Source organism: Balaenoptera acutorostrata, chromosome 16 (genome assembly GCF_949987535.1).
Source record: "Balaenoptera acutorostrata chromosome 16, mBalAcu1.1, whole genome shotgun sequence".
Classification (NCBI taxonomy): domain Eukaryota; kingdom Metazoa; phylum Chordata; class Mammalia; order Artiodactyla; family Balaenopteridae; genus Balaenoptera; species Balaenoptera acutorostrata.
Genome location: NC_080079.1, coordinates 30,640,418 through 30,664,924, shown reverse-complemented (window position 1 = coordinate 30,664,924; position 24,507 = coordinate 30,640,418). Strand labels below are relative to the sequence as shown.

General features: G+C 37.4%; 1 protein-coding gene across 2 annotated transcripts in view; it reads left to right on the top strand.

The window, feature by feature from the left end:
• The window catches only part of R3HCC1L (R3H domain and coiled-coil containing 1 like), a 96,667-nt gene extending 73,316 nt beyond the window's left edge, over positions 1-23,351 (top strand). For both annotated transcript variants that reach the window (XM_007187394.3, XM_057531509.1), the window contains exons 4-8: positions 3,094-3,269; positions 9,200-9,270; positions 10,154-10,249; positions 10,756-10,896; positions 22,555-23,351. In XM_007187394.3, coding sequence (XP_007187456.2) covers positions 3,094-3,269; positions 9,200-9,270; positions 10,154-10,249; positions 10,756-10,896; positions 22,555-22,622 — 552 coding nt within the window. In that variant the 3' untranslated portion in view covers positions 22,623-23,351. The remainder of the gene's footprint in view (positions 1-3,093; positions 3,270-9,199; positions 9,271-10,153; positions 10,250-10,755; positions 10,897-22,554) is intronic.
• The last annotated feature ends 1,156 nt before the right edge of the window (positions 23,352-24,507 follow it).

Genomic DNA, 24,507 nt, shown 5'->3' with positions numbered 1-24,507 from the left:
GAAGGTTTCACATTGACAGTTGTGACAAGTATTGCCTCAATACATGTGACTCTTAACAGTAAATGTTTCAGTTGTCTACAGTAAAAATATGATGCAAACTACAAATGTGAGCCATGTGTATAATTTAAAATTTCTATGAGCCACATTTAAAAAAGTAAAAATAAACAGGTAAAGTCAAGAACGTATTTTTAATATATCCAAAATATCATTTCAACATGTAATCAATATAAGAAATTATTAGTGAGATCTTTTATTTTTTGTATTAAGTCTTTGAAATTCGATGTGTATTTTATACATAAAACACATCTCAATTCAGACTAGCCATGTTTCTAGTACTCAGTAGCCACATGTGGCTGGCAGCTGCTGTGTTGGACAGTACAGGTCTACTGCAAAAAAGTCATTGCATCAAATCTTAGGGCCTTTCCTGAAATACATCTGTATTACTGTGTCTAACCCCTGTCTGATAGTGGTTTCTACCCTGCCCGCCCCCACTCCCCTCTCACAATCATGCTCTGATCCTCACTTTATACCATATTGTCTTCTCTTAGACATTTCCCCCTTCTGTGCCACATATTCCTTTCTCCTTTACCCTGTCAAGGCCCCCTTGAATGTTTTGTTGAAATTCTCAGGAGAAAACACCATTAATAGTATGGCCTGCTACCTATCAGCCTACCTCCCCCAAAAATGTGTTGCCAGTAGACATGTAAGCTGATTCTAACAATATCAGTACCATGGGAGTATGAAACAAAGTTCTTCTCCTCTTAAGAAAAGTTAGGAGTCCCTGGTAACAGTGGAGTCTTGAGTGTTATAGGAAAAACTAGTCAGGAGTATGTTACTTGTAGGCGTTATATCTATTTTCCCATGAAATGTAGAGTAGGAATTGTGTGTTTTGCTATTATTTACACTTTGCATTTAATCAGTGCCAGAAGCTGAAATGCTTAATAGTTACCTCAAAAATGGGGTGTAAGTATACAAGTTCAAATTTGCTGACCAGATTAGAGCAAAGGGCCATAATCAAATTTCCTTGCCAGACTATCCTGCCTCTCTTTTTTCTTCCTCGTTATAATCAGTTCTTATAGTTACAAGGTATTTGTAGTTAGGCGTTGTTTACCTCTCACAATGCATAATTTAGCCCCAAGTTATAAATGCATGGACATGCAGTGGTTTGTTTGGTTTGGTTTTTGCAAAGTAACTCAAAAAGTCCACGCCAGAAATTCAAAAATGAAATGAAGAAAATAGTTCCAGTGACAGTAGCATAAAAAAGTTAGAAATAAATTTAACAAAAGAAGTATAAAACTTGTACTCTGAAAACTACAAAACATTTTTGGAAGAAATTAAAGAAGACCTAAATAAACATCCCATGTTTATCTTCTTTAATATTGTTAAGATACTACCCAAAGTGATTAACACATCCAGCTCAATCCCAGCTGTCCTGTATTTTTTGCAGAAATTGACAAAATGATCCTCTAATTCATATGGAAATGCAAGGGACTCAGAATAGCCAAAATGATTTTGAAAAAGAAGAACATAATAGGAAGACTCAAACTTCCTGATTTCAAAACTTATAAAACAACAGTAATCAAGAAAGTGTGGCACTGGCATAAGGATGGACTTGCAAGTAATTGCAGATTACCCTCCTTTCTGGGGCTCTGAGTTATTCTAAACTGATACACCAGTCCACTCTAGGCTTTTAAGAATTTGTTAAACATTTAGCTGATATCTACTTGCCCACTCATGTGGTGGCCACTTCTTCCCATGATCTGCCAGAGGCAAAACAGTTTATATATTCTGTTTCTCTTTGGAGGGACACGTCATCCTGTGGATTTCAATTTCCTTGTGTACTCTGTGTTGCATACTCAGCTGTATGGTAAACTCAAGAAAAGTTATGATTTTATAGGTCAGTTGGTTTTTTCTCATTGTTACGGTGTGAGGAATATTCTCTTCCTGATTTCTACATCCTAAGCAGGGTGGAAATAACATGGTGCTTGGCCTATAATAGATTTAGCACCTAGTTAAAATATAATTAAATTGGGTTGAAATTGAATTCTTACTTAGGTGCCACGTAGTGTGCTAGCACTTACTGCATCATCTCATTTAATCTGCACACCTATCTATAAAGTGTTGGTACTGTTATTATTCCCATTTTTTAAGATGTAAAACTGAAGCTTAGTGGAGAAAAGGAACTAGAGACCCAGCAATAAATAAACATTTTTGTCGATTTTACCTAAATCGCCTTCCTCCCTCACTCCCTCCCAAATAAAATTCTTAAATCCATTTTTCACTTCTCCAAGGAAAGGAGATACATCCTTGACATTGCAAATTCTCATTTTCTCATTTGATGGGAAAAGAGGCACAGTATGAAAGAGAGAAAGTTTGAAGGGCTCTAGTTGGACTTTTGATTAACAGAGAGAACACACTTTTGAGTCTGAAGGCTCTGGGTGGTCAGTACTAGGCTCTAGGTGAATGACAAAATGACTGTCATGGCTTTGCTGCCACTTTCCATTTTTCCTTTTCCATTCTCCTGCATCTCGTGTGACATAGTTATTAGCCTTCAGTTTTTTCATAGAATAGTAGAATTTTAAGTATTCTTCATTACTATTAATTCCTGTATTAACCTGTTGTGTGGAAATTCCTTTAGGTAGCTCTAATGCTAGGGAACTTAAATATAATTACTTGTGCCACTTACATTTGTTATAACAAATTTCTTTGTAAGCTACTGTCAACGAAATGTAGACTAACAAAGTGTTTTTATTCTTAAAAATTTTGTTTTTGTTCACTTTCAGAAACGAAACTATGGGTCTGATCAATAAGCTCAAATAAAACAAATGTTATTAATTCATCTCTTCAGCTGTTTTCTGAAATTCATTTTCTAAGATGTGTTGTTTATAATTCACCACATTAATCAAAGTATTCCACATGTATAATATAAGCTGGGTGATAGAGCCCAGTCATTATTGTGTTCATGAACAGAGACAAATGATAAAGGTTAAGGAATAGTAACATGGAGACAAAGAGGATTGTTTATATATGGGAGGATATTTTACAATGCTCTGGCATGATGTAACAGTCACATATATGCTTCCTCCTCTCTAGTTATCAGGGAATATGAAGAATAGAGAAAGCATCCAAGAACCTATATTTGATTATTACAACCATGAAGTTCCTGATATTGACCTCAGTGATTGTGAATTCCCACATGTCATTGAAATTTATGACTTCCCCCAAGAATTTCGTACTGAAGATCTCCTACGGATTTTCTGCACTTATCAGTAAGTACTTGCAAATGATTGGGAATGTTAGGGAAGGTGGAATGAAGTTTTCTTAAAATGTCTTTTGAAAGATCATCTTTTTTGTTTTTCTATTCCCGTTTCTATTCGGCATTTACTTTAGCATCAAGTTTGTTTATTGTCTTTTCCAAGTCCATTAGAAATCCGTATCAAACCACTCTTCTTCTCGGTTCCTTTAAAAAATGCTAAATAATCTTTCTAGACCCCATTTTAGCATTTAAGAAGAATGTCATCAATAATGACTCTGGAATCTGTCTTCATGGTGCATTTAGTCCATTTATATTTATTGTAATTATTGATATATTTGGATGTATGCCTGCCATCTTTTTTTGTGTGTTTACTTGTCCCATCTTGTTCTCTTTTCTCTTGCCTTCTTTTGGATTGATGAGGCATTTTTTTCTCCTTCCATATTTTGGGGAAATGATCCTGTTTCTATTATTTGGTGGTTACTTTAGAAATTATAAAATGCCTGCTTAATTTATCAGTGGCTAAAGTTAATATTTTTACACTCTTTCCAAACATTCTAAGGGTTTTAAACTCCATTCCCCAATTCCATTCCAATGTCTCCCCAACCTCCAACTAATATGCTATTGTGATTTAGTATTTTGAATCTTTTTTTCTTTTTAAACTCCATTTGATGTTACATTATTGTTTTATATTATCAGCATTCAGATTCATCCACTTTCTGTATTCTTCATTTATACCTTCTTGCATCTTATATCTTTCATCTGAAATCTTTTTCCTCCTGCATGAAACATGTTCTTTAGCATTTAATTTAGTAACAGTCTGCTGGTAACACACTCAGTTGGGTTTTGTTGTCGTCGTCGTCGTTGTTGTTTCTTAATGGCTTTATTTCAACTTCATTCTTTTTTTTTTTTAACATCTTTATTGGAGTATAATTGCTTTACAATGGTGTGTTAGTTTCTGCTTTATAACAAAGTGAATCAGTTATACATATACATATGTTCCCATATCTCTTCTCTCTTGCATCTCCCTCCCTCCCACCCTCCCTATCCCACCCCCTAGGTGGTCACAAAGCACCGAGCTGATCTCCCTGTGCTGTGCAGCTGCTTCCCACTAGCTATCTATTTTACATTTGGTAGTGTATATATATCCATGCCACTCTCTCACCCTGTCACATCTCACCCCTCCCCCTCCCCATATCCTCAAGTCCATTCTTTAGTAGGTCTGTGTCTTTATTCCCGTCTTGCCCCTAGGTTCTTCATGACCTTTTTTTTCCCCTTAGATTTCATATATATGTGTTAGCATACGGTATTTGTTTTTCTCTTTCTGACTTACTTCACTCTGTATGACAGACTCTAACTCCATCCACCTCACTACAAATAACTCCATTTCGTTTCTTTTTATGGCTGAGTAATATTCCATTGTATGTATGTGCCACATCTTCTTTATCCATTCATCCGATGATGGACACTTAGGTTGCTTCCATGTCCTGGCTATTGTAAATAGAGCTGCAATGAACATTTTGGTACATGACTCTTTTTGGATTATGGTTTTCTCAGGGTATATGCCCAGTAGTGGGATTGCTGGGTCGTATGGTAGTTCTATTTGTAGTTTTTTAAGGAACCTCCATACTGTTCTCCATAGTGGCTGTATCAATTTACATTCCCACCAACAGTGCAAGAGTGTTCCCTTTTCTCCACACCCTCTCCAGCATTTATTGTTTCTAGATTTTTTGATGATGGCCATTTTGACCGGTGTGAGATGATATCTCATTGTAGTTTTGATTTGCATTTCTCTAATGATTAATGATGTTGAGCATTCTTTCATGTGTTTGTTGGCAATCTGTATATCTTCTTTGGAGAAATGTCTATTTAGGTCTTCTGCCCATTTTTGGATTGGGTTGTTTGTTTTTTTGTTATTGAGCTGCATGAGCTGCTTGTAAATCTTGGAGATTAATCCTTTGTCAGTTGCTTCATTTGCAAATATTTTCTCCCATTCTGAGGGTTGTCTTTTGGTCTTGTTTATGGTTTCCTTTGCTGTGCAAAAGCTTTTAAGTTTCATTAGGTCCCATTTGTTTATTTGTGTTTTTATTTCCATTTCTCTAGGAGCTGGGTCAAAAAGGATCTTGCTGTGATTTATGTCATAGAGTGTTCTGCCTATGTTTTCCTCTAAGAGTTTGATAGTGTCTGGCCTTACATTTAGGTCTTTAATCCATTTTGATCAACTTCATTCTTGAAAGACATTTTTGCTTGGTAGAGAATCCTAGGTTGGTAGTTGTTTTTCTCAGAAACTTGAAGATTTTATTCTGCTTTCTCCTGGCTTTCTTAGTGTAGGATGAGAAGCCAGCTGAAAGTCTTAACTATTGCTTCTGAGAGTAATCTCTCTTTTCTCTTTGGGTGCTCTTAATGTTTTCTCTTTGTCTTTGGTATTGTGCATTTTCAGTATGATGCGTCTTTGTGTTTCTTTTGTTATTATTATTATTGAGCTAGTATTTTTCACTGGTTTTGGAGAACACTAGACATTCTCTCTTCAAATATTGCCTCTGTACTAGTCTCTTTTATATTCTCTAAGATGCCAGTTAAAAGTAGATTAAACCTTCTCACTTAATCCTCATGTTATCTCTTTCATATTTTCCATTTCTTTGTCTTCATTACATGGTGAGTAATTTTTTTAGCTCTAATTTCCACTTTCTGATTTCTTCAGCTTTGTTTAATTTGCTGTTAAATCTGTCCATTGAATTTTTAAATTTCATTTTATGTTTCTCATTTTTCAGAGTTCTCTATTTTTCAAATCTGCATGGTCATTAGTTTCTTTTTTTTCTCCAAATATTTCCAAGAAGTATACTGAACATAGACCTTCTATAGTCTATGTCTGGTAATTTCTTTACCTGAAGTCCTTTTAATTCTCTTTCTGCAAATTCTCACTCATAGTGCCTTGCTTCTTTTTTGGAGGTTTAGTTACTTTTTTAAAAATCTGTACAGCTGACCATTGCCTTTGGAATTTTACTTATGGGAATTGAGGCTTACAGTAAAAGAAGAGGATATCTCCTGAGAGGATATGTGTTTTCTTCTGCCAGGCACCAAGGGCCCTAACAGTCCAAAAGAGCTGTAAATTAAATTATTGATTTGAGGTTATTCTGACCACCGAGATGGAAATAGTCAAGTAGAGAATGATAAAAAATGATTGTTATATGTCTCAACCAGTTTATTTTAACAGTACATATAAATGTCCATTTACTTGCCAGTCTTTGATGTGGCGCCAAGGCCTTTTTTTTTTTTAAGTAACTAGTATGTTGATGGCAGACTATCTTCTATTGAGTTCTTATATGTCACCCTGATATCACCTGTGACTTCCAGCAAGAACTTTAATGTCCCTTCAGAGTCACCTGAGTGCAAATTCCTTATAGGTTAAAATGTTTTCTCTCTCTCTCTCTCTTTTTAAAATTTTTGTTGGCTGCACCGCGTGGCTTCCAGGGTCTTAGTTCCCTGACCAGGGATTGAACCCAGGCCACAGCAGTGAAAGTGCCAAGTCCTAACCACTGGACCACCAGGGAATTCCCTCTCTCTCTCTCTCTCTCTTTTTTTTTTTTTAAGCTCTTTTGCCCAAACATAATTAATAATAGCTGTTTGGGTTTTTTTAGTGACTTTATCTTTCTCTAGTCTTCCAAACCATAGACACAACTTTTCTTTTTCACACTCATATTTCATCATTTTAATTTTATTTAATAAATTAAATTATGTAGTGAAAATATAAATTAAAACTGATATAAGTGCGTTTGAGAATAATTGCACTACCTCTTATATATATATATAATTCATACATATGTATGAGAAGGTAAAAGAGTCAGAAGTATACCTCTGTATCTTTAGCTTACAAGAAAAAATAAGCTTCAGGAATAAAGAAATAATCCTGAAAATAAGTTATTAAGAAAAAGATTTTCAGGGTCTGGAAGAAAGTCATTACCAAGAAGGGATTATACTTTAATGCTCCAATCCTGACATTAACAATGAACCAGGTCTAACAATGAACCAGGTCTATTGTCTGACATACAAATTTAAACTTAAAATTCAATTCATGTACATCTTGAATTAGGGTATAGCTCCCAACTTTTCCTTAAGGGTTAGATAGTAATTATTTTAGGCAGCTCTGCCATCGTTGCACAAAAGTAGCCATAGACAATAGGTGTGGCTACAGACAATGAGTGTGGCTGTATTCATTGAAACTTTATGTACAAAAACAAGCACCCTGTTTTTCTGTAAAGCTCTAGAACAGGCAAAACTAGCAGCCAGGTATCTCACTTAAATTTTGTTGGTTGAGGGGACAGGGGCAGCACTTATCAGTTAAGTAACTAAAAGAGAGGATGAGTGACTAGATCATGGAGGACAGTTAACACTCTCTGCCATAGATCTTACACTAAACATATACTGTAGATCAGTCAGTCTAATTCATTACAGTTATGTTAAGACCCGGTATCAGGGTCTGTTCCAGATAAAGTGCATAATAGATTTTAAAAAGCAGTCAATGAGATTAAATCCAAAATTAGAACTACCTTAGGTTGTCACTAATAATGATGATTTTTAAGACCAAGGATTGATTTTGTTAATGTCTGGAATTTCCTGTAGATCAGTTATTTCTTAAGAATTATTAACTTCCCTTGCTTTGTTTCTTCCTAATCTTACCTGCAGATCATTTTTCTATGAAACAGGAAAACATTCTCAAAAGGGGGAAGCATTTTAAAGGGTTATGAAATTCTGATGTCTAAAAGAGCCCATCTAAGTTTTTCTCTATCTTTTGTCAACTGTCTTATAATATAGACTTCCACTGTTGAACTTTCTCATAGTCTTCAACCCCTGTGGTCATTTTATGCCATGGTCAAACTGACCCTTACATTCAGGAAATTGTCTAACTAACCTTCAAAGCCTCTTTATTCCTTTTTCCTTCAAAGGAAATTTTTTCTTGACTAGTTCTTAAAGAGGGAAGATATTTTAGCAGTTGCCTTTTTTTTTTTTCTTTATAGTGCTTTATAAAAAAAAAGAAAAGGTCATGGTGCAAAAGCGTATAATAATAATGCCTATTGAGTCAAACACCAGAGTCAACTTCATATTTTAATCACATCTTCATCAATATTAATCATCTTCCTGATGAATATTGCTATTAATAATAAAAAATAATGGGCACCATTCATTTATTAGATGTCCACTAAGTGCTCAACACCGTGCCCTTTGCCTTGTCATGGATGATCTCACTTCCGTTTTCGCAGCAACTCTGTTATGAAGGAACTGTACCCATTTCTACAGATGAGCAGACCTAGCTTACAGAGAGATTAAACCTGCCCATGGTCTGAAGGTGGCAGATCCTGAGTTTCCCTTTCTTATTACTTCACTTCTACAACTGGAAAGAAAGAATAGGTCAGCCTCTCTGATTAGAGTTGTCCCTTTTCTCCCTTATTTGATTGATTGATTGATTTTGCTTTGAATGACCTGTCTCCCTCTTCCTCTCTGTCTCTTGTCTCTGTCCTTGAACCTACATTTGCATTAAATCCAGGTGACCTTCCCTGCCTACCTCCTCCTCTAATAATCTTCTGCCCCTCCCATGCTTCCTGGTTCCACCTCTTCTAGTTCCAGTCCCCTAAAAACATCCCTTGTAAAAAGTGTGATAAATACTTTACCTCCCCAGGGAACATGTGAGGATTAATTAGTTGATGTCTATAAACTGGCTGACAATGTAAAATGCTCCCAGGTAGTTCTTTATGATGGTATTATTGCTTTTAAAACTCAGTGGCTTCTTCTGTACCCCAAGCCGTTTTGTGTGTCATTATCCCCATTCCACCTGTGTGCTTGTTGAGTGTTTCTATCTCATCATGAAATGCTTTATGAGACTCTATTTGAAAGATGTTTTGGAAAAGTAAATTTTATTTTAAGGAATAAAATTCTGTTCTTTTGTTGCAGAAAGAAAGGATTTGATATTAAATGGGTGGATGATACACACGCCCTAGGAGTATTCTCCAGTCCGATTACAGGTATTCACCCAATGGATTTCAGTGTGCTTGTTGTCCGTTTCCTCCTACTACTTGTCCTTATTTGCTTTCTGTTCCAGCCACCTGACATTTTATTCAGTCAGTACAGATAATTGGCAGGTAGAGGTTTTTGAGGCGTGTTACTTTGGTACCCATTTGCTCCCCCTCTCCCTTTTTATCCTAATCCAGTGGTATTTGGAGAGATAGCTCCTTCCAAGGTTATTTGCTGCATAGCTGTCAGTTATGATAGTGCATAAACAGATTATAGGTAAAGATTTAAGAAGCCAGTATGACTAAATCTTAAAATATTTTTGATTCTACCCCCCTCCCCGACAAATGAATTTGCAGTAGCCCTTTAACCTGTCCAGTGAGCATTTGTAATACCTACTTTCTGAATATATGATTTGGCCTTTTCATTTATATCATTGGCCTCATGATAGATCTGATGCAGAGGCATTCAAAGAAATTAGAGATGTTGATTCCTGCCTGAATCACCTAAAATAGGGGTCTGCAAACTTATTCTGTAAAGAGCCAGATAGTAGATATTTTAGGGTATAAGGTTTCTGTCACTACTTAACTCTTGTGTTGTAGCCAGAAAGCATCCCTAGACAGTATGCAAATGAATGAGCATGGCTCTGTTTCAGTAAAATTTTACAGAAACAGGTGGTTGGCTGGATTTGGTCACAAAGCTATAGTTTACTGATCCCTGTTCCAAAATAATCACTGCCATTTTGTTCCTTACGGATTTTCTAGAGCTTACCATTTCTTTTGCTCATGATGAAAAATAAAGCATAACATCTAGGAAATACTTTCTAAGAACTAGCCTTAAATTTTTGCATCACTCTTCTTCATGTCTTCTGCTTCTTTATATTTATTCTCTTTACAGCTCGTGATGCTCTGGGTAGTAAACATACCATGGTGAAGATCCGGCCCTTGTCGCAGGCCACGAGAGCAGCCAAGGCCAAAGCTAGAGCTTATGCTGGTAAGCCTATATAATCTCAGGAGCTTTTTCTTGTTGATAGTGGTGATATTGTTTTTTCCAGCACTTGTATAGCATCCAGGGTTCTAAGGACATATCATTTTTATTTTTAGTGTTAAAGGAACTATTATTTTAAGGAAAAAAGAAAATAGAAAAGGCTGTGTTGGAAATATAGCACTGGAGTAGCCACTTGGAGAGTGGGAGATACTAACTGCAAGCAATGCAGCAACCATTTTCTGATGACATCCTTATCTAGTTTACCTCTTCTGTGTTTAGCTGTTTGATAGAGTCACTGTAAGAAATTGTGTTAATACAGATAATGAAGGCAGGGTTGTTTGTGCTTTGCCATGTTAATTTCCTCTGCTCTTCATCTATCAGGCTTGTATTAATTACTGCTGATGCAGCCCTTGTTAGTCTATTTGGTATGTTAATTACTGAGTTAAATCACTTGGAGCTAGAGTGCTTTCTCTTCCTTACTCCCTCCTACTCCCTCCCTTTCTCCCATTCAGAGTTTCTCCAGCCAGCAAAGGAGCGTCCTGAGACTTCAGCAGCCCTAGCCAGAAGGTTAGTCATCAGTGCCCTTGGGGTTCGAAGTAAGCAGAGCAAAACCGAACGGGAAGCAGAACTTAAGAAACTGCAAGAAGCCCGTGGTGAGTTGAAGTTGATGGTGTTCTTCTTTAGTCCCTTTAGAGCTCACTATAAGGCATGTGTTAAAAAAAAAAAAAAGAATGAAGCCCATTCCATTTTGGCATTTCCATTTCCTAGAAGCCTCCTACATATATTGAAATTGTTTTCATGCCTTATATTTAGGAGGAAGACATTTTAGAATTTGTCTGCCTGTTCCACACACCAAGGCATCCTAATCCGTGTTCCTACTGTTGTTTTCCAAGAGATAGGTTCAGTCCTTTAAGCTTATCCATGGCTAATTCTATAGTTCTTGCTCCCGACTCTCAGAAAAATATTCCTATGAAGACATAATAGTCTCCCAGGCAGAAAACATTATTTGCTGTGGTTTTACTGGGCCATGATTGCCATGATATTATCAAATGGTTTAGATCTTAGACAGAAGACAAATTAAGGAAAAGCCCGCGTCTGACATTGATGATAATAACTGTAGAAGGTAATTTTTTCTTTAAAGACAGTCCTGAGTGGCTCCATTAGAGCACATCTAGGTTAGCCTAATCTTCTGATTATGTTCCAGTACTTAAGAGTCCTCAGAATATTTCACCTGATCCACAAGCAGGGTTTTTCTTTCCCTGTAGTTTGTAGTTGAGGTTAAATGTCTCTCTCCCCTTTATAGGCTGTTGACTTGTACGTAAAGGCTTGGGACTCTGGTTAGCACTTAAGTGCTTTTTATCAACCTTCAGGCTTTAGACAGTCTGATTGCCTTAGCCCTCGATCTGTGGAATCTGTGAAGGCAATTTATTCTGAAAATTCCACTTACCGAAAAGTAACTTCATTTTTCCATTAAACGAATGGAAGTTTCAAACTCCTTGTTTATTGCCGGTCTAACAAGGCCATTAATACTTCCTGTCCACTCTGCTTTGGTGATAGCAGGCAGCTTGCAGACTCTCAGCTGCACTGGCCAGATAACCAGTGACAGAGTGTGTCATGGCAGGTGCTAGAGTTTCAGAGTTGAACCCAACTAATTTTTGAAACCTTAATGATTATAATGAGGCAGTTTTGATTTTTTCCATGCATTCTTGACTCAAAGGCTTCCTACAGACTATAGAAACAGGGGAGGATTCCTCTGGTTTTTATATATGGCACTGTCAGAGCTAGATTAAAGTAGAATGTGCAGTGTCCTTAACCCTTTATTAATTGGTTATCTCTGAGGAAGATGATTTCTCTGTGATAACCACAGTTATCTCAGAAAATCAATAGAGGGTAATAACAATGGTATCTATAAAAGGAGATGTGATTCTTTTTGCAATGTATCCTGCTTCCCTATGCGTGTAATATCACCCGTATTTCTACAGGTACTGCGATAATAGTTTTGTATGGCTGTCACCTGAGTATCCCCCTCTGTAGGCACATCAGCATACTGTTCCACTTGAATTTGTTTTAAATGCTCAGCTATACAAAGGACATTTCAGTGATGAAATTAAAATGAGGCTGTTGGCTAAGTGGGTACCCTGTTACTTACTTTTTTAAAGAAGGCGTTTAGTTGTGAATAGAGACCCACGGTGGTTAAGTTTCTCCTATCCATTGGTCCTGAATCTATACAGGTTATAGAGGACTCTTCCTTTATTATGTCTCAGAACTCTCCCATTCTTTATATCTGAGAAAATGCGTATGGAAAATTCCTGATATAGCTTTCTGGCTTCTTTATGCATTGAGCATATATATACTCTTGTAATTGCCTGCATGGAGCCCAAGACTTCTCACTTAAAGATTTTTTTCTGTGGAAATTAAAAGTACTGTTTAGGTATTAAACAGAACAGATACTTCTGTTCCAGTTCTTCTTCCACTGGAGGGAAAGGGGTCAGTACAGCATATGAAATAACATTATAAACTCTGGAATCAGACTGCCTGGGTCTACATCTAAGCTCTGCCATTTACTGGCTATGTCACCTTAAGCAAATTACTTACTCTCTGGAGGCCTCTGTTTCCTCATCCATAAAATGGAAATCAAGTGAGATAACCCACAAAAGATACTTAGTCATCTTTAAAACCCATGGGAGCACTCTCCCTCCTGTTTCTCTAGGCCTGTAGTGAGTGTGTGGTACATAGGAGCTGCTGCCGTTTTAGTAGTAGTAGCAGTATCATCTTATGGTGAGTCCAGCACAGATGCCAGTGCATACTTTTTTCTTGTCATTACTCTTTTTATTTTCAATTGCCTGTGATACACTATCAACTACATTTGGAATTCACTGTGTACCTACCCTGTGCAAGGCATTGTGCTCCCTAATTAGGAAAGTTAGAGAAATGGCAAGATGTTGTTCCTCTCCTTAAGACTTGCAGTCTGGTGGGGATATCTGCCTTGAGTAAGAAAGAAAATATGAACCTGATATTTTTTTTTTTTTTTAGAACAATGTGACTTTTAATTTTTATTTATTTATTTATTTATTTATGGCTGTGTTGGGTCTTCATTTCTGTGTGAGGGCTTTCTCTAGTTGCGGCAAGCGGGGCCGCTCTTCATCGCGGTGCGCAGGCCTCTCACTATCGCGGCCTCTCTTGTTGCGGAGCACAGGCTCCAGTCGCGCAGGCTCAGTAGTTGTGGCTCACGGGCCCAGTTGCTCCGCGGCATGTGGGATCTTCCCAGACCAGGGCTCGAACCCGTGTTCCCTGCATCAGCAGGCAGATCCTCAACCACTGCGCCACCAGGGAAGCCCCGAACCTGATATTTTAAGCAGTTGTTTCTCCTCTCTCTTCAGTTCTGAAGATTTTAAGATTAAAAGCCACATAAAGGTTTTTGCAATTAAAAGGATTGGAAGGAAATTCCTGGCAATATAACATGTTACGATAACTCTGGATGGGGATGGTATTATCTCCAGTTTAGAGCTGGCCCAGAGAGGTGAAGTAGCTGGCCTAAGGTCACCCAGCTGGTAAATTGAAAGGAGACATTTGAACCTAGGCCTCTCTAATTAAAACCCATGTTCCTTTTATAATACTGTAATCCCATTTGAAGGAGTTTTGGGGTAATTAACATTTTTTTCCAAAAGAAAAAAATTTTAAGGTCTTCAGAAAATAAAATATGACAGGCTTCTTTTTAGTTATCTGTTCCAATGGTTAGAGCTTTTACTGTCAGAAAATTCTTCCATAGGTCTAACTTAAATCTGTACAATAGTTTAAAACAGTTTCCTCTTCTTTTTTATTTAGTAGAAATCAGGAACATCTGGATACCGTTCTGTTCTAACAGCCTTTAACTGTAAAGATCAGGGCAGATCATTTAGGAGTGAGAGGATCTGGGCTATAATAGGGTTTTTGCCATTAACTAGCTATATGGCCATGGGCAAGTTTCTTATACCTCTCTGTGCCCCAGTTTCCAGCAAAGTGAAAGCAATGTCTGACTTACCTAACCATGGAGAATTTTTTGAGCAACATAAGTTAACATGTATAAAAATGTTTAGAAAGGTGCTTTATGTATTTAGAATACTATTATCTATGTGACTTTTGGGAAATTAGTATTCATTATAATAATATAAGCCAGTAATGACAAATGTGTACTATGTACTGTTGCTCCCCATTCATTATCCATGACAGACTGTGCTAATCAGTCATGACACTCTTTCTTGGTGAGTTTTGACTTGACCATAGCCAATAGATCAGAATTAGCATAGAAATAGAAATCAAAATCTTTGTGCCATCCTGATATAGCTGCTTTTATTAATAATACTATAGAATAATTTCCTAGCCTTTCTTTTTCCCACTTCAAGAGTTCTGCTGTCTGGCACAGTGCCTAGTTCATAAAGAGATACTCAGTGTGCATATTCATTGACTGAATACATGAATGACATTTGTTACTTTAATTTTTCTTCATAAGTCTTATTTCACTCATGATTCTACTCTGAACCCTTTCAAGTCCTCCATGATTTTCTTTATAAAATCCAGAGTTGAACATTGCATATGGAACCCTTCTAATTAATGAATTTGGAGTTTGGGATTTTGAGGTATAAATACTTTCCTGATAACTTCCTTTAGCCTACTTTGGTCTTCTTACCCTTTTATTGAGAAGTCTTTGTCTTAATCCTTAAAAAGGAGATTAAGAAACTAAAGTTACTCTGGGGAGAATCAAGAAAAAGGAAGTACTCAAACCATTTTAAGCAAATCATATTTTATATATCTGGATGATAAGAGCTTTAGTCACAAGTCTCTGAGTGTGAGGAACAGATAGATCTTTTAGTCTAGCAGAACGCATGACAGATTAGAACTATACTAAGAGTGGGAAATGAAAACATAGATCGTCCTTGAGTACTTTGTATTTGACTTAATCACGTTTTAAACCAAGGATTCACACTAAATGATAAAACCACATTTTAAAGACCAAACTCAGGAATACGTGTAAAATTTCCCCATGTTCCACTTATCAGAACATTTGATTCCCACCTAAAGTTGGAATCAAAGTTTTCAGAATAAGCTACTCTCATTATCAAAGCCTGCCATAATTTTATTTCATAACTTTGTTCCATTTTATTCTTGGGGGGTATATGATTAATTGGCTGGTTCTAAAAGGCCATCTTTTGGGTCATAGGCCTGAGAGGCAGAGTTAAGTAAACAATAATTTGATCCCTTAGTTTGATTAATGAAATCACTGAGAACTTAAAAGTAAAATCATCTCTATAGGATACTTAGTCAACTGTAATAAAAATTTAATCACAGTCAGCTGCCTTCTGAAATCCTTTTTAGGAATTCCATTATTCTGCCTTCAAGAACAGTGCTGCCAATCATAGTAGGGGACTTTAACACCCCACTTTCACCAATGGACAGATCATCCAAAATGAAAATAAATAAGGAAACACAAGCTTTAAATGATACATTAAACAAGATGGACTTAATTGATATTTATAGGACATTCCACCCAAAAACAACAGAATACACATTTTTCTCAAGTGCTCATGGAACATTCTCCAGGATAGATCATATCTTGGGTCACAAATCAAGCCTTGGTAAATTTAAGAAAATTGAAATCGTATCGAGTATCTTTTCTGACCACAACGCTATGAGACTAGATATCAATTACAGGAAAAGATCTGTAAAAAATACAAACACATGGAGGCTACACAATACACTACTTAATAACGAAGTGATCACTGAAGAAATCAAAGGGGAAATCAAAAAATACCTAGAAACAAATGACAATGGAGATACGACCACCCAAAACCTATGGGATGCAGCAAAAGCAGTGCTAAGAGGGAAGTTTATAGCAATACAAGCCTACATCAAGAAACAGGAAACAGCTCGAATAAACAACCTAACCTTGCACCTAAAGCAATTAGAGAAAGAAGAACAAAAAAACCCCAAAGCCAGCAGAAGGAAAGAAATTATAAAGATCAGGTCAGAAATAAATGAAAAAGAAATGAAGGAAACAATAGCAAAAATCAATGAAACTAAAAGCTGGTTCTTTGAGAAGATAAACAAAATTGATAAACCATTAGCCAGACTCATCAAGAGAAAAAGGGAGAAGACTCAAATCAATAGAATTAGAAATGAAAAAGGAGAAGTAACCACTGACACTGCAGAAATACAAAAGATCATGAGAGATTACTACAAGCAACTCTATGCCAATAAAATGGACAACCTGGAAGAAATGGACAGATTCTTAGAAATGCACAAACTGCCAAGACTGAACCAGGAAGAAATAGAAAATATGAACAGACCAATCACAAGCACTGAAATTGAAACTGTGATAAAAAATCTTCCAACAAACAAAAGCCCAGGACCAGATGGCTTCACAGGTGAATTCTATCAAACATTTAGAGAAGAACTAACACCTATCCTTCTCAAACTCTTCCAAAATATTGCAGAGGGAGGAACACTCCCAAACTCATTCTACGAGGCCACCATCACCCTGATACCAAAACCAGACAAAGATGTCACAAAGAAAGAAAACTACAGGCCAATATCACTGATGAACATAGATGCAAAAATCCTCAACAAAATACTAGCAAACAGAATCCAGTAGCACATTAAAAGGATCATACACCATGATCAAGTGGGGTTTATCCCAGGAGTGCAAGGATTCTTCAATATACGCAAATCAATCAATGTGATACACCATATTAACAAATTGAAGGAGAAAAACCATATGATCATCTCAATAGATGCAGAGAAAGCTTTCGACAAAATTCAACACCCATTTATGATAAAAGCCCTGCAGAAAGTAGGCATAGAGGGAACTTTCCTCAACATAATAAAGGCCATATATGACAAACCCACAGCCAACATTGTCCTCAATGGTGAAAAACTGAAACCATTTCCACTAAGATCAGGAACAAGACAAGGTTGCCCACTCTCACCACTATTATTCAACATAGTTTTGGAAGTGTTAACCACAGCAATCAGAGAAGACAAAGAAATAAAAGGAATCCAAATCGGAAAAGAAGAAGTAAAGCTGTCACTATTTGCAGATGACATGATACTATACATAGAGAATCCTAAAGATGCTACCAGAAAACTCCTAGAGCTAATCAATGAATTTGGTAAAGTAGCAGGATACAAAATTAATGCACAGAAATCTCTTGCATTTCTATACACTAATGACGAAAAATCTGAAAGTGAAATTAAGAAAACACTCCCGTTTACCATTGCAACAAAAAGAATAAAATATCTAGGAATAAACCTACCTAAGGAGACAAAAGACCTGTATGCAGAAAATTATAAGACACTGATGAAAGAAATTAAAGATGATACAAATAGATGGAGAGATATACCATGTTCCTGGATTGGAAGAATTAACATTGTGAAAATGACTCTACCACCCAAAGCAATCTACAGATTCAATGCAATCCCTATCAAACTACCACTGGCATTTTTCACAGAACTAGAACAAAAAATTTCACAATTTGTATGGAAACACAAAAGACCCCGAATAGCCAAAGCAATCTTGAGAACGAAAAATGGAGCTGGGGGAATCAGGCTCCCTGACTTCAGACTATATTACAAAGCTACAGTAATCAAGACAGTTTGGTACTGGCACAAAAACAGAAATATAGATCAATGGAACAGGATAGAAAGCCCAGAGATAAACCCACGCACATATGGTCACCTTATCTTTGATAAAGGAGGCAAGCATATACAGTGGAGAAAAGACAGCCTCTTCAATAAGTGGTGCTGGGAAAATTGGACAGATACATGTAAAAGTATGAAATTAGAACACTCCCTGACACCATGCACAAAAATAAACTCAAAATGGATTAAAGACCTAAGTGTAAGGCCAGACACTATCAAACTCTTAGAAGAAAACATAGGCAGAACACTCTATGACATACATCACAGCAAGATTCTTTTTGACCCAGCTCCCAGAGAAATGGAAATAAGAACACAAATAAACAAATGGGACCTAATGAGACTTAAAAGCTTTTGCACAGCAATGGAAACCATAAACAAGACCAAAAGACAACCCTCAGAATGGGAGAAGATATTTGCAAATGAAGCAACTGACAAAGGATTAATCTCCAAGATTTACAAGCAGCTCATGCAGCTCAATAACAAAAAAATGAACAACCCAATCCAAAAATGGGCAGAAGACCTAAATAGACATTTCTCCAAAGAAGATATACAGATTGCCAACAGACACATGAAAGAATGCTCAACATCATTAATCATTAGAGAAATGCAAATCAAAACTACAATGAGATATCATCTCACACTGGTCAGAATGGCCATCATCAAAAAATCTAGAAACAATAAATGCTGGAGAGGGTGTGGAGGAAAGGGAACACTCTTGCACTGTTGGTGGGAATGTAAATTGATACAGCCACTATGGAGAACAGTATGGAGGTTCCTTAAAAAACTACAAATAGAACTACCATACGACCCAGCAATCCCACTACTGGGCATATACCCTGAGAAAACCATAGTTCAAAAAGAGTCATGTACCAAAATGTTCATTGCAGCTCTATTTACAATAGCCAGGACATGGAAGCAACCTAAATGTCCATCGACAGATGAATGGATAAAGAAGATGTGGCACATATATACAATGGAATATTACTCAGCCATAAAAAGAAATGAAATGGAGGTATTTGTAATGAGGTGGATGGAGTTAGAGTCTGTCATACAGAGTGAAGTAAGTCAGAAAGAGAAAAACAAATACAGTATGCTAACACATATATACGGAATCTAAGGAAAAAAAAAAAAAGCCATGAAGAACCTAGTGGCAAGACGGGAATAAAGACACAGACCTACTAGAGAATGGACTTGAGGGTATGGGGAGGGGGTGGGGTGAGATGTGACAGGGTAAGAGAGTGTCATGGACATATATATATACACTACCTAATGTAAAATAGATAGCTAGTGGGAAGCAGCCACATAGCACAGGGAGATCAGCTCGGTGCTTTGTGACCACCTAGAGGGGTGGGATGGGGAGGGTGGGAGGGAGGGAGATGCAAGAGGGAAGAGATATGGGAACATATTGTATGTGTATAACTGATTCACTTTGTTATAAAGCAGAAGCTAACACACCATTGTAAGGCAATTATACTTCAATAAAGATGTTTAAAAAAAAAAAAAAAAAGAACAGTGCTGCGTTGCTGACTCATAATCTAGGTCTTACGGCATTTTCTTGGTGTCTTTTCTCCCTGGACGTGAAGTTCCCTTCGTTTCTAACCACATTTCCTTTCATTTTAATCTGACCTTTTTCTGTGGGTTGCAGTATTTATCCATATTTTTGGTGTCACCTGCTGTTTAGTAAACTTACATCTCTGGCCTAGATCAGAGATGAAAATGTTTATGGACTGACTGACCATTTCACCAATTATTGCTAAGTAAATAACACGTGTTATACTTAATACAGTGATAATCATTTCACCCTCTAGAGTTAAATGCTCCCTTAACACTTATGTGAGCTAGACTCTATTTTTTCCCAGTATATTAATGATTAATACATACTTGTTAAGCCTGAAATCTAAAACTTGCTAAAATGAAGAGGTTATTTATGTTACCTCTCCTTGATCTACCAGGTCTGTCAATCCATAAAAGAAGGCAATTAGATTAGTTTGACCAGACTTGTACTTCAAGTCTTCAGGTTGATTATTACTCTGTAGGTGGCTACAAGTGGATTTTGTGATGATTTTTCTTCATTATTTTCTTAGGTGTAGAAGTAAATTTTGAAGGTTTTAATTTCCATCCCTTTTCTTTATTTTTTTAAACATGACACCAAACTGGCCCCTTTTTCATCTTTAGCACTTTCTGTTCCCTCAGTGAGAAGTCAACTCATTTAATGTAATCATTTCTGCCAATTTATTTATTATACTGAGAAATAAAAGTCTTCAGGGCCAGCTTATGTTAGTGCTTTAGGTTAATCATTTCATGCTAACACTATATTCTTCTTTAGTTCCTTGCCCTCATGGCTGCTGTTGGGCTTTCTCTTAGTTTACTTTTTTTAATTGGTGGAGTTAAAGTTAATAGGAGCTTTTTTAATACAGTCTATCAGCTATTACCTACTTTCTTTTCTCTTTGATAAAGGGGCAACATGTTTATTCTTTATCTTTCGCAGAATACATTTTTTTTCCCCACATTTGTTCCTTTTCTGTGTAAATATTTTCAGATCCTCTCTTCAGAGGTCAGGACAGTAGAAAAGTATGCTGATTTAAGAATTAAGGACCTGGGTTCCAGCTTCAGGTTTTCACTGATTATGTAATCTTAGGCAAGTTACTTAACACCTCCAAGCTTCCATTTTTTTCTTTAAAATGAAGAAAATATTTTTAGGTCTCATCCTAACCTGTATTTCTGTATTCTGTTCATGTTCTATATTTATAAAGTTAAGCCTCACATTTTCACTATTTCTTTGTGCTTCTCAGTTTGTCTCCCTATTCTTGCTGACTTTATCATATGGTTTACCACCAGAATTTCCTCTTATATTTGGTAATACAGATCTACAGTCTTTCGTTGGAAAGCATTAGGGTAGGAGATGTTTCAGAATTCTAAACTTTTCCAATTTTAGAAAGATAATATGCTAATACATGTTTCGTAACACCAAAATCGAACACATTAGCATTAATATTTCTGTGGCCTTATGTCCTTTCAGGTTATATTTACCACCAAAGGAGCTTTGACCCCAGACTTTTTAAAAACCAAAAGACTTTTTTTTCAGTGCTACTTCGATTTTGAAATCATGGGTTATGGACCAGTCATTCTGTTTTTCTACTGCTCCTGGATTTCTTTTCCTAAAGCTTTCCAAATTGCCTTTCTGGTTTAAGTTTCTGAGTTTATTGAAAAATCTGAGTTCTAATAATTCACTTTTCTAGTTTCTTCACTTTTTCTTGGAACCCAGAACCACTTTTTGATTGTTTTCATCCAAGGTTGCCTTTGCCTTTAGATTCTCTCCTAACTTTTCTCTGTTTGTGAGAATCAGAACCACAGTCAGCCTTCCTAAGAAATCCCAGAATCCTTTAGACAAGCCAGTTATCCTTTGTGCTATCTCCCTGGAGAATCCCAACCCAATTTAAGCCTGCCTTAAAGCTGAGTCACATGACACTGAGCCTTCAGTTTGGAATTTACTGACCCCCATTTTTTGCCTCTTGTAACTTTGCTGCTATTTTCAGATAATGCCACAAGATGGTGCCCAAATAGCAGCAAATTTCTCTTTCTCACATTTCCAAGTGCCAGTTAGCTTCCTTATCAAGTTCTTTGCCCTTAAAGTTGAGTCAAATATAGTACAGGAATTTCATAAGGGATTCTGCTGATTTGGAAAGATATGTCAGAATAGCAAGAATTAACTCTAAACTCACCTTGATTTCTGTAATCCCCCTGGTTCATGACTTGCAAAATCTTTTAGTCTGAAATAATTGCCCTTGGAAAGAAGCACTTAGGCTTAATCATCTACATTTTATGGTGTCAAGATCAATGACTGACTAGCCATGAAATTAGAACTGGTATTGTGGCACCTAGTGAAGTACTTGGGTCACCAAACCGTGTATGGTCTTTATTGTCTCACGTATTGGTGAAAGTGTTAAATGGAAACTAAGCTTCTGTGTTAAAATTTGAAGATGGATTGCCCAGATTTGTGCATTTTTTGTTTTTAGAAATAGTGCTTAGTTTCCCTCCATTATATGTGGTCATTTTTCCATGTTGGAATTGGTATTCCAGAAGATTTCTGACTCCTGAGAGTGCTCTGAAAACATTGAAATTTGATTTTTCTGTGAAATTTTTTTTTGCTTTTTTTTTTTGTAGAATTGTAGTAGAGAGATATGACTAAAGCCCAGTGGCTACTATTTCCATTTGAGCACGAAAGTAGAAGAAAAATATTGAAACATATTCTTGATGCCTATTGAAATATTTATATAGATCAGTAGACTGGGAATAATGGGCAATTTTACTGAAGCACTAACACAGTTTAGAAAGAGAATTAAAATAAATATATTATCAGCAAGACAAAAATCTGGATCCTGCTCGGTTCTGACTTATTCCATATGCTTTTTATTTCTATTAGCCACAGATCTTTCTCTTTTTATTATATAGTAATAGAAACGTTCCCACTTACAAAACACTTGGAAAGTTAAAAATATTAACTCTTGGAATCAGGTAAGAGAAAACCAGGGAATTCACCTGTCTCATGATTAAAGTTTGCCTTGTAATTCAGATTAAGGGAAAGTCACTGGTTATGTGAAGTTATACTACCATCTTAACACTGACCTTATTTACAGAGAGAAAACAATTGGAAGCCAAGCAACGGGAAGACATCTGGGAAGGCAGAGACCAGTCTGCAGTTTGAACATCACTTGATGACAGGGATAATTCCAGGAATTGAGAAAATATTTCCAGTCTTCAGAGGATTTTTCCAGAGCTCTGTGTACATGCAGACGTGCATGTTAATGAAAGAAAGAGATAAGCAATCAAGACAAGGGCTGACTAGGTATAGGAGGAAGATAGACTCCTGTTTGTCTTCGCTCCTAAATGCAGTTCTTTGGAACTGCCTTAACTGTGTTGGACGTGGAAGGAAGCCATCAGCTAGGAAGAAACTTGGAAGATGTGACTTCCAAGAGTCCTCTGGACAGGGCAAGTCACACTTCCAAGATGTTTTAAGCAAATGCAAAACAGAGGATTCAAACCTGTGATGATGGGAGATTAAGGCACCGCAAAGGCAGGGTGTTCCTTAGTACCTCACAAAGCTGAGAACAGCAATATTGCAGGGAGCGGGTGAAGTGGGCGGTCAGAGGGGAGGGAGCTGTTAGTACAAGGAGCTGGAACGGTATCTGGTGTACTTGGTATTCACAGAATCTACACTGCTGGTTCCAGAACCCCAAAGTTGGTGAACTGCAGCAGGTGTAGGTATTGGGACTCCAGAGCTTGTACTAAGCTGAGTGCCCGGGGCTGCTCCAGCTGCATGGCAGCCAGGGGCGTGCCCGCTTCATTCCTTATAGGAAGCCGGTGTTGGGAGCTGTGTGCCAGTTCCAGTTTAAGCAGTACTATCATGTTGTAAGAGAAAGACATTAAAGCCCAGTTTATGACATACATCACTCTGCTGTTTGTCAGTTTTGTCATTCCCCTAAAGGAACTGGAGAGCAGTTCTCCCCGTATCTTCAACCCTGTAATGCTGTGCGTGGGTTCGGGGGATCTGCTGGTGTTATCGGATCCCGCTGAGTAGACTGCTGATCATCTCTGCGCCCCAGAGTATACTACAGAAATACTCTCCTGGGATTGGTGTGTGGTGGCTCCTCTCCCCTTCTTGTCCTCTTTGCACATCCCCACCCCACCCTCTTGCCTTTTGCCATTTTTGTCCAGTGTGACATCCTGCAGAAAGCATCTGGCACACAGCATGTTCTCGGTATGATCTTCTCTGCCTTTGCCAGAGGCATTTGGCAAGCCACACCAGATCGTCCATTATAGTGAAGAGCAGCCAGAGTCAAACACACACCTCTGGGCAGTAAGAGAATTCCTAAAAGACACGGACAAGTCAGAGCAGTCAGCTCAGGCTTTATCCTTCTCATATCTGCATTCTCAGTGTTTCTGAAGCAATCGTAGTGGTAGACCTCCAGATGCTGAGAGAGCAAGAAATGGTGTCTCATTGTGCTTTCAGTGAGGGCAGCAGCCTCATTTCTGTATGATTTAGTGCCCATGACAATGATGGATTATTAGCATTGCCTAGAAGATGGTGTAGTGGGGCTCCGTCCAAACGTTCCTCAAATGACACTGGCCTTGGGTGTTGATCCCTGCCGCTGTTCCGGTCTTAGAGCCCTCTTACAGTTCCTCAGCATTGTTTTTCTCATCCTTTGTCTGTTCTGAAACTGTCCCTTGTTCATGTTCAATACCTCCATTCCAAGTTTGGAGGGGTCATTAAGTCCTCTTGACCCTCTGCCCCAGTACTACTTAGGGCAGGGCCCCTCTCTTTGGCTCTGGCTGTACAGCTTGTGCTGTCATCATAGAACAGAGGGAAGTCTGTTTGAACAGTATGGCTGCACTTGAAAGGAAATGCAGGAAACTAGCCAGGTTTCATACTGAACAGTATACCTCTGAGGTAGACCTTTGCTCTGTTTTGATTCTTCAAGGCTGAGAATGGCCTTGGGCGGTAAAAAAAAAAAAGTGATTGTTCCTATCACTTGACTTTGAGGGTGCTTCCCTTTCTGGCAGCATTTTGGCTTCTAAGGGCATTGTTAATG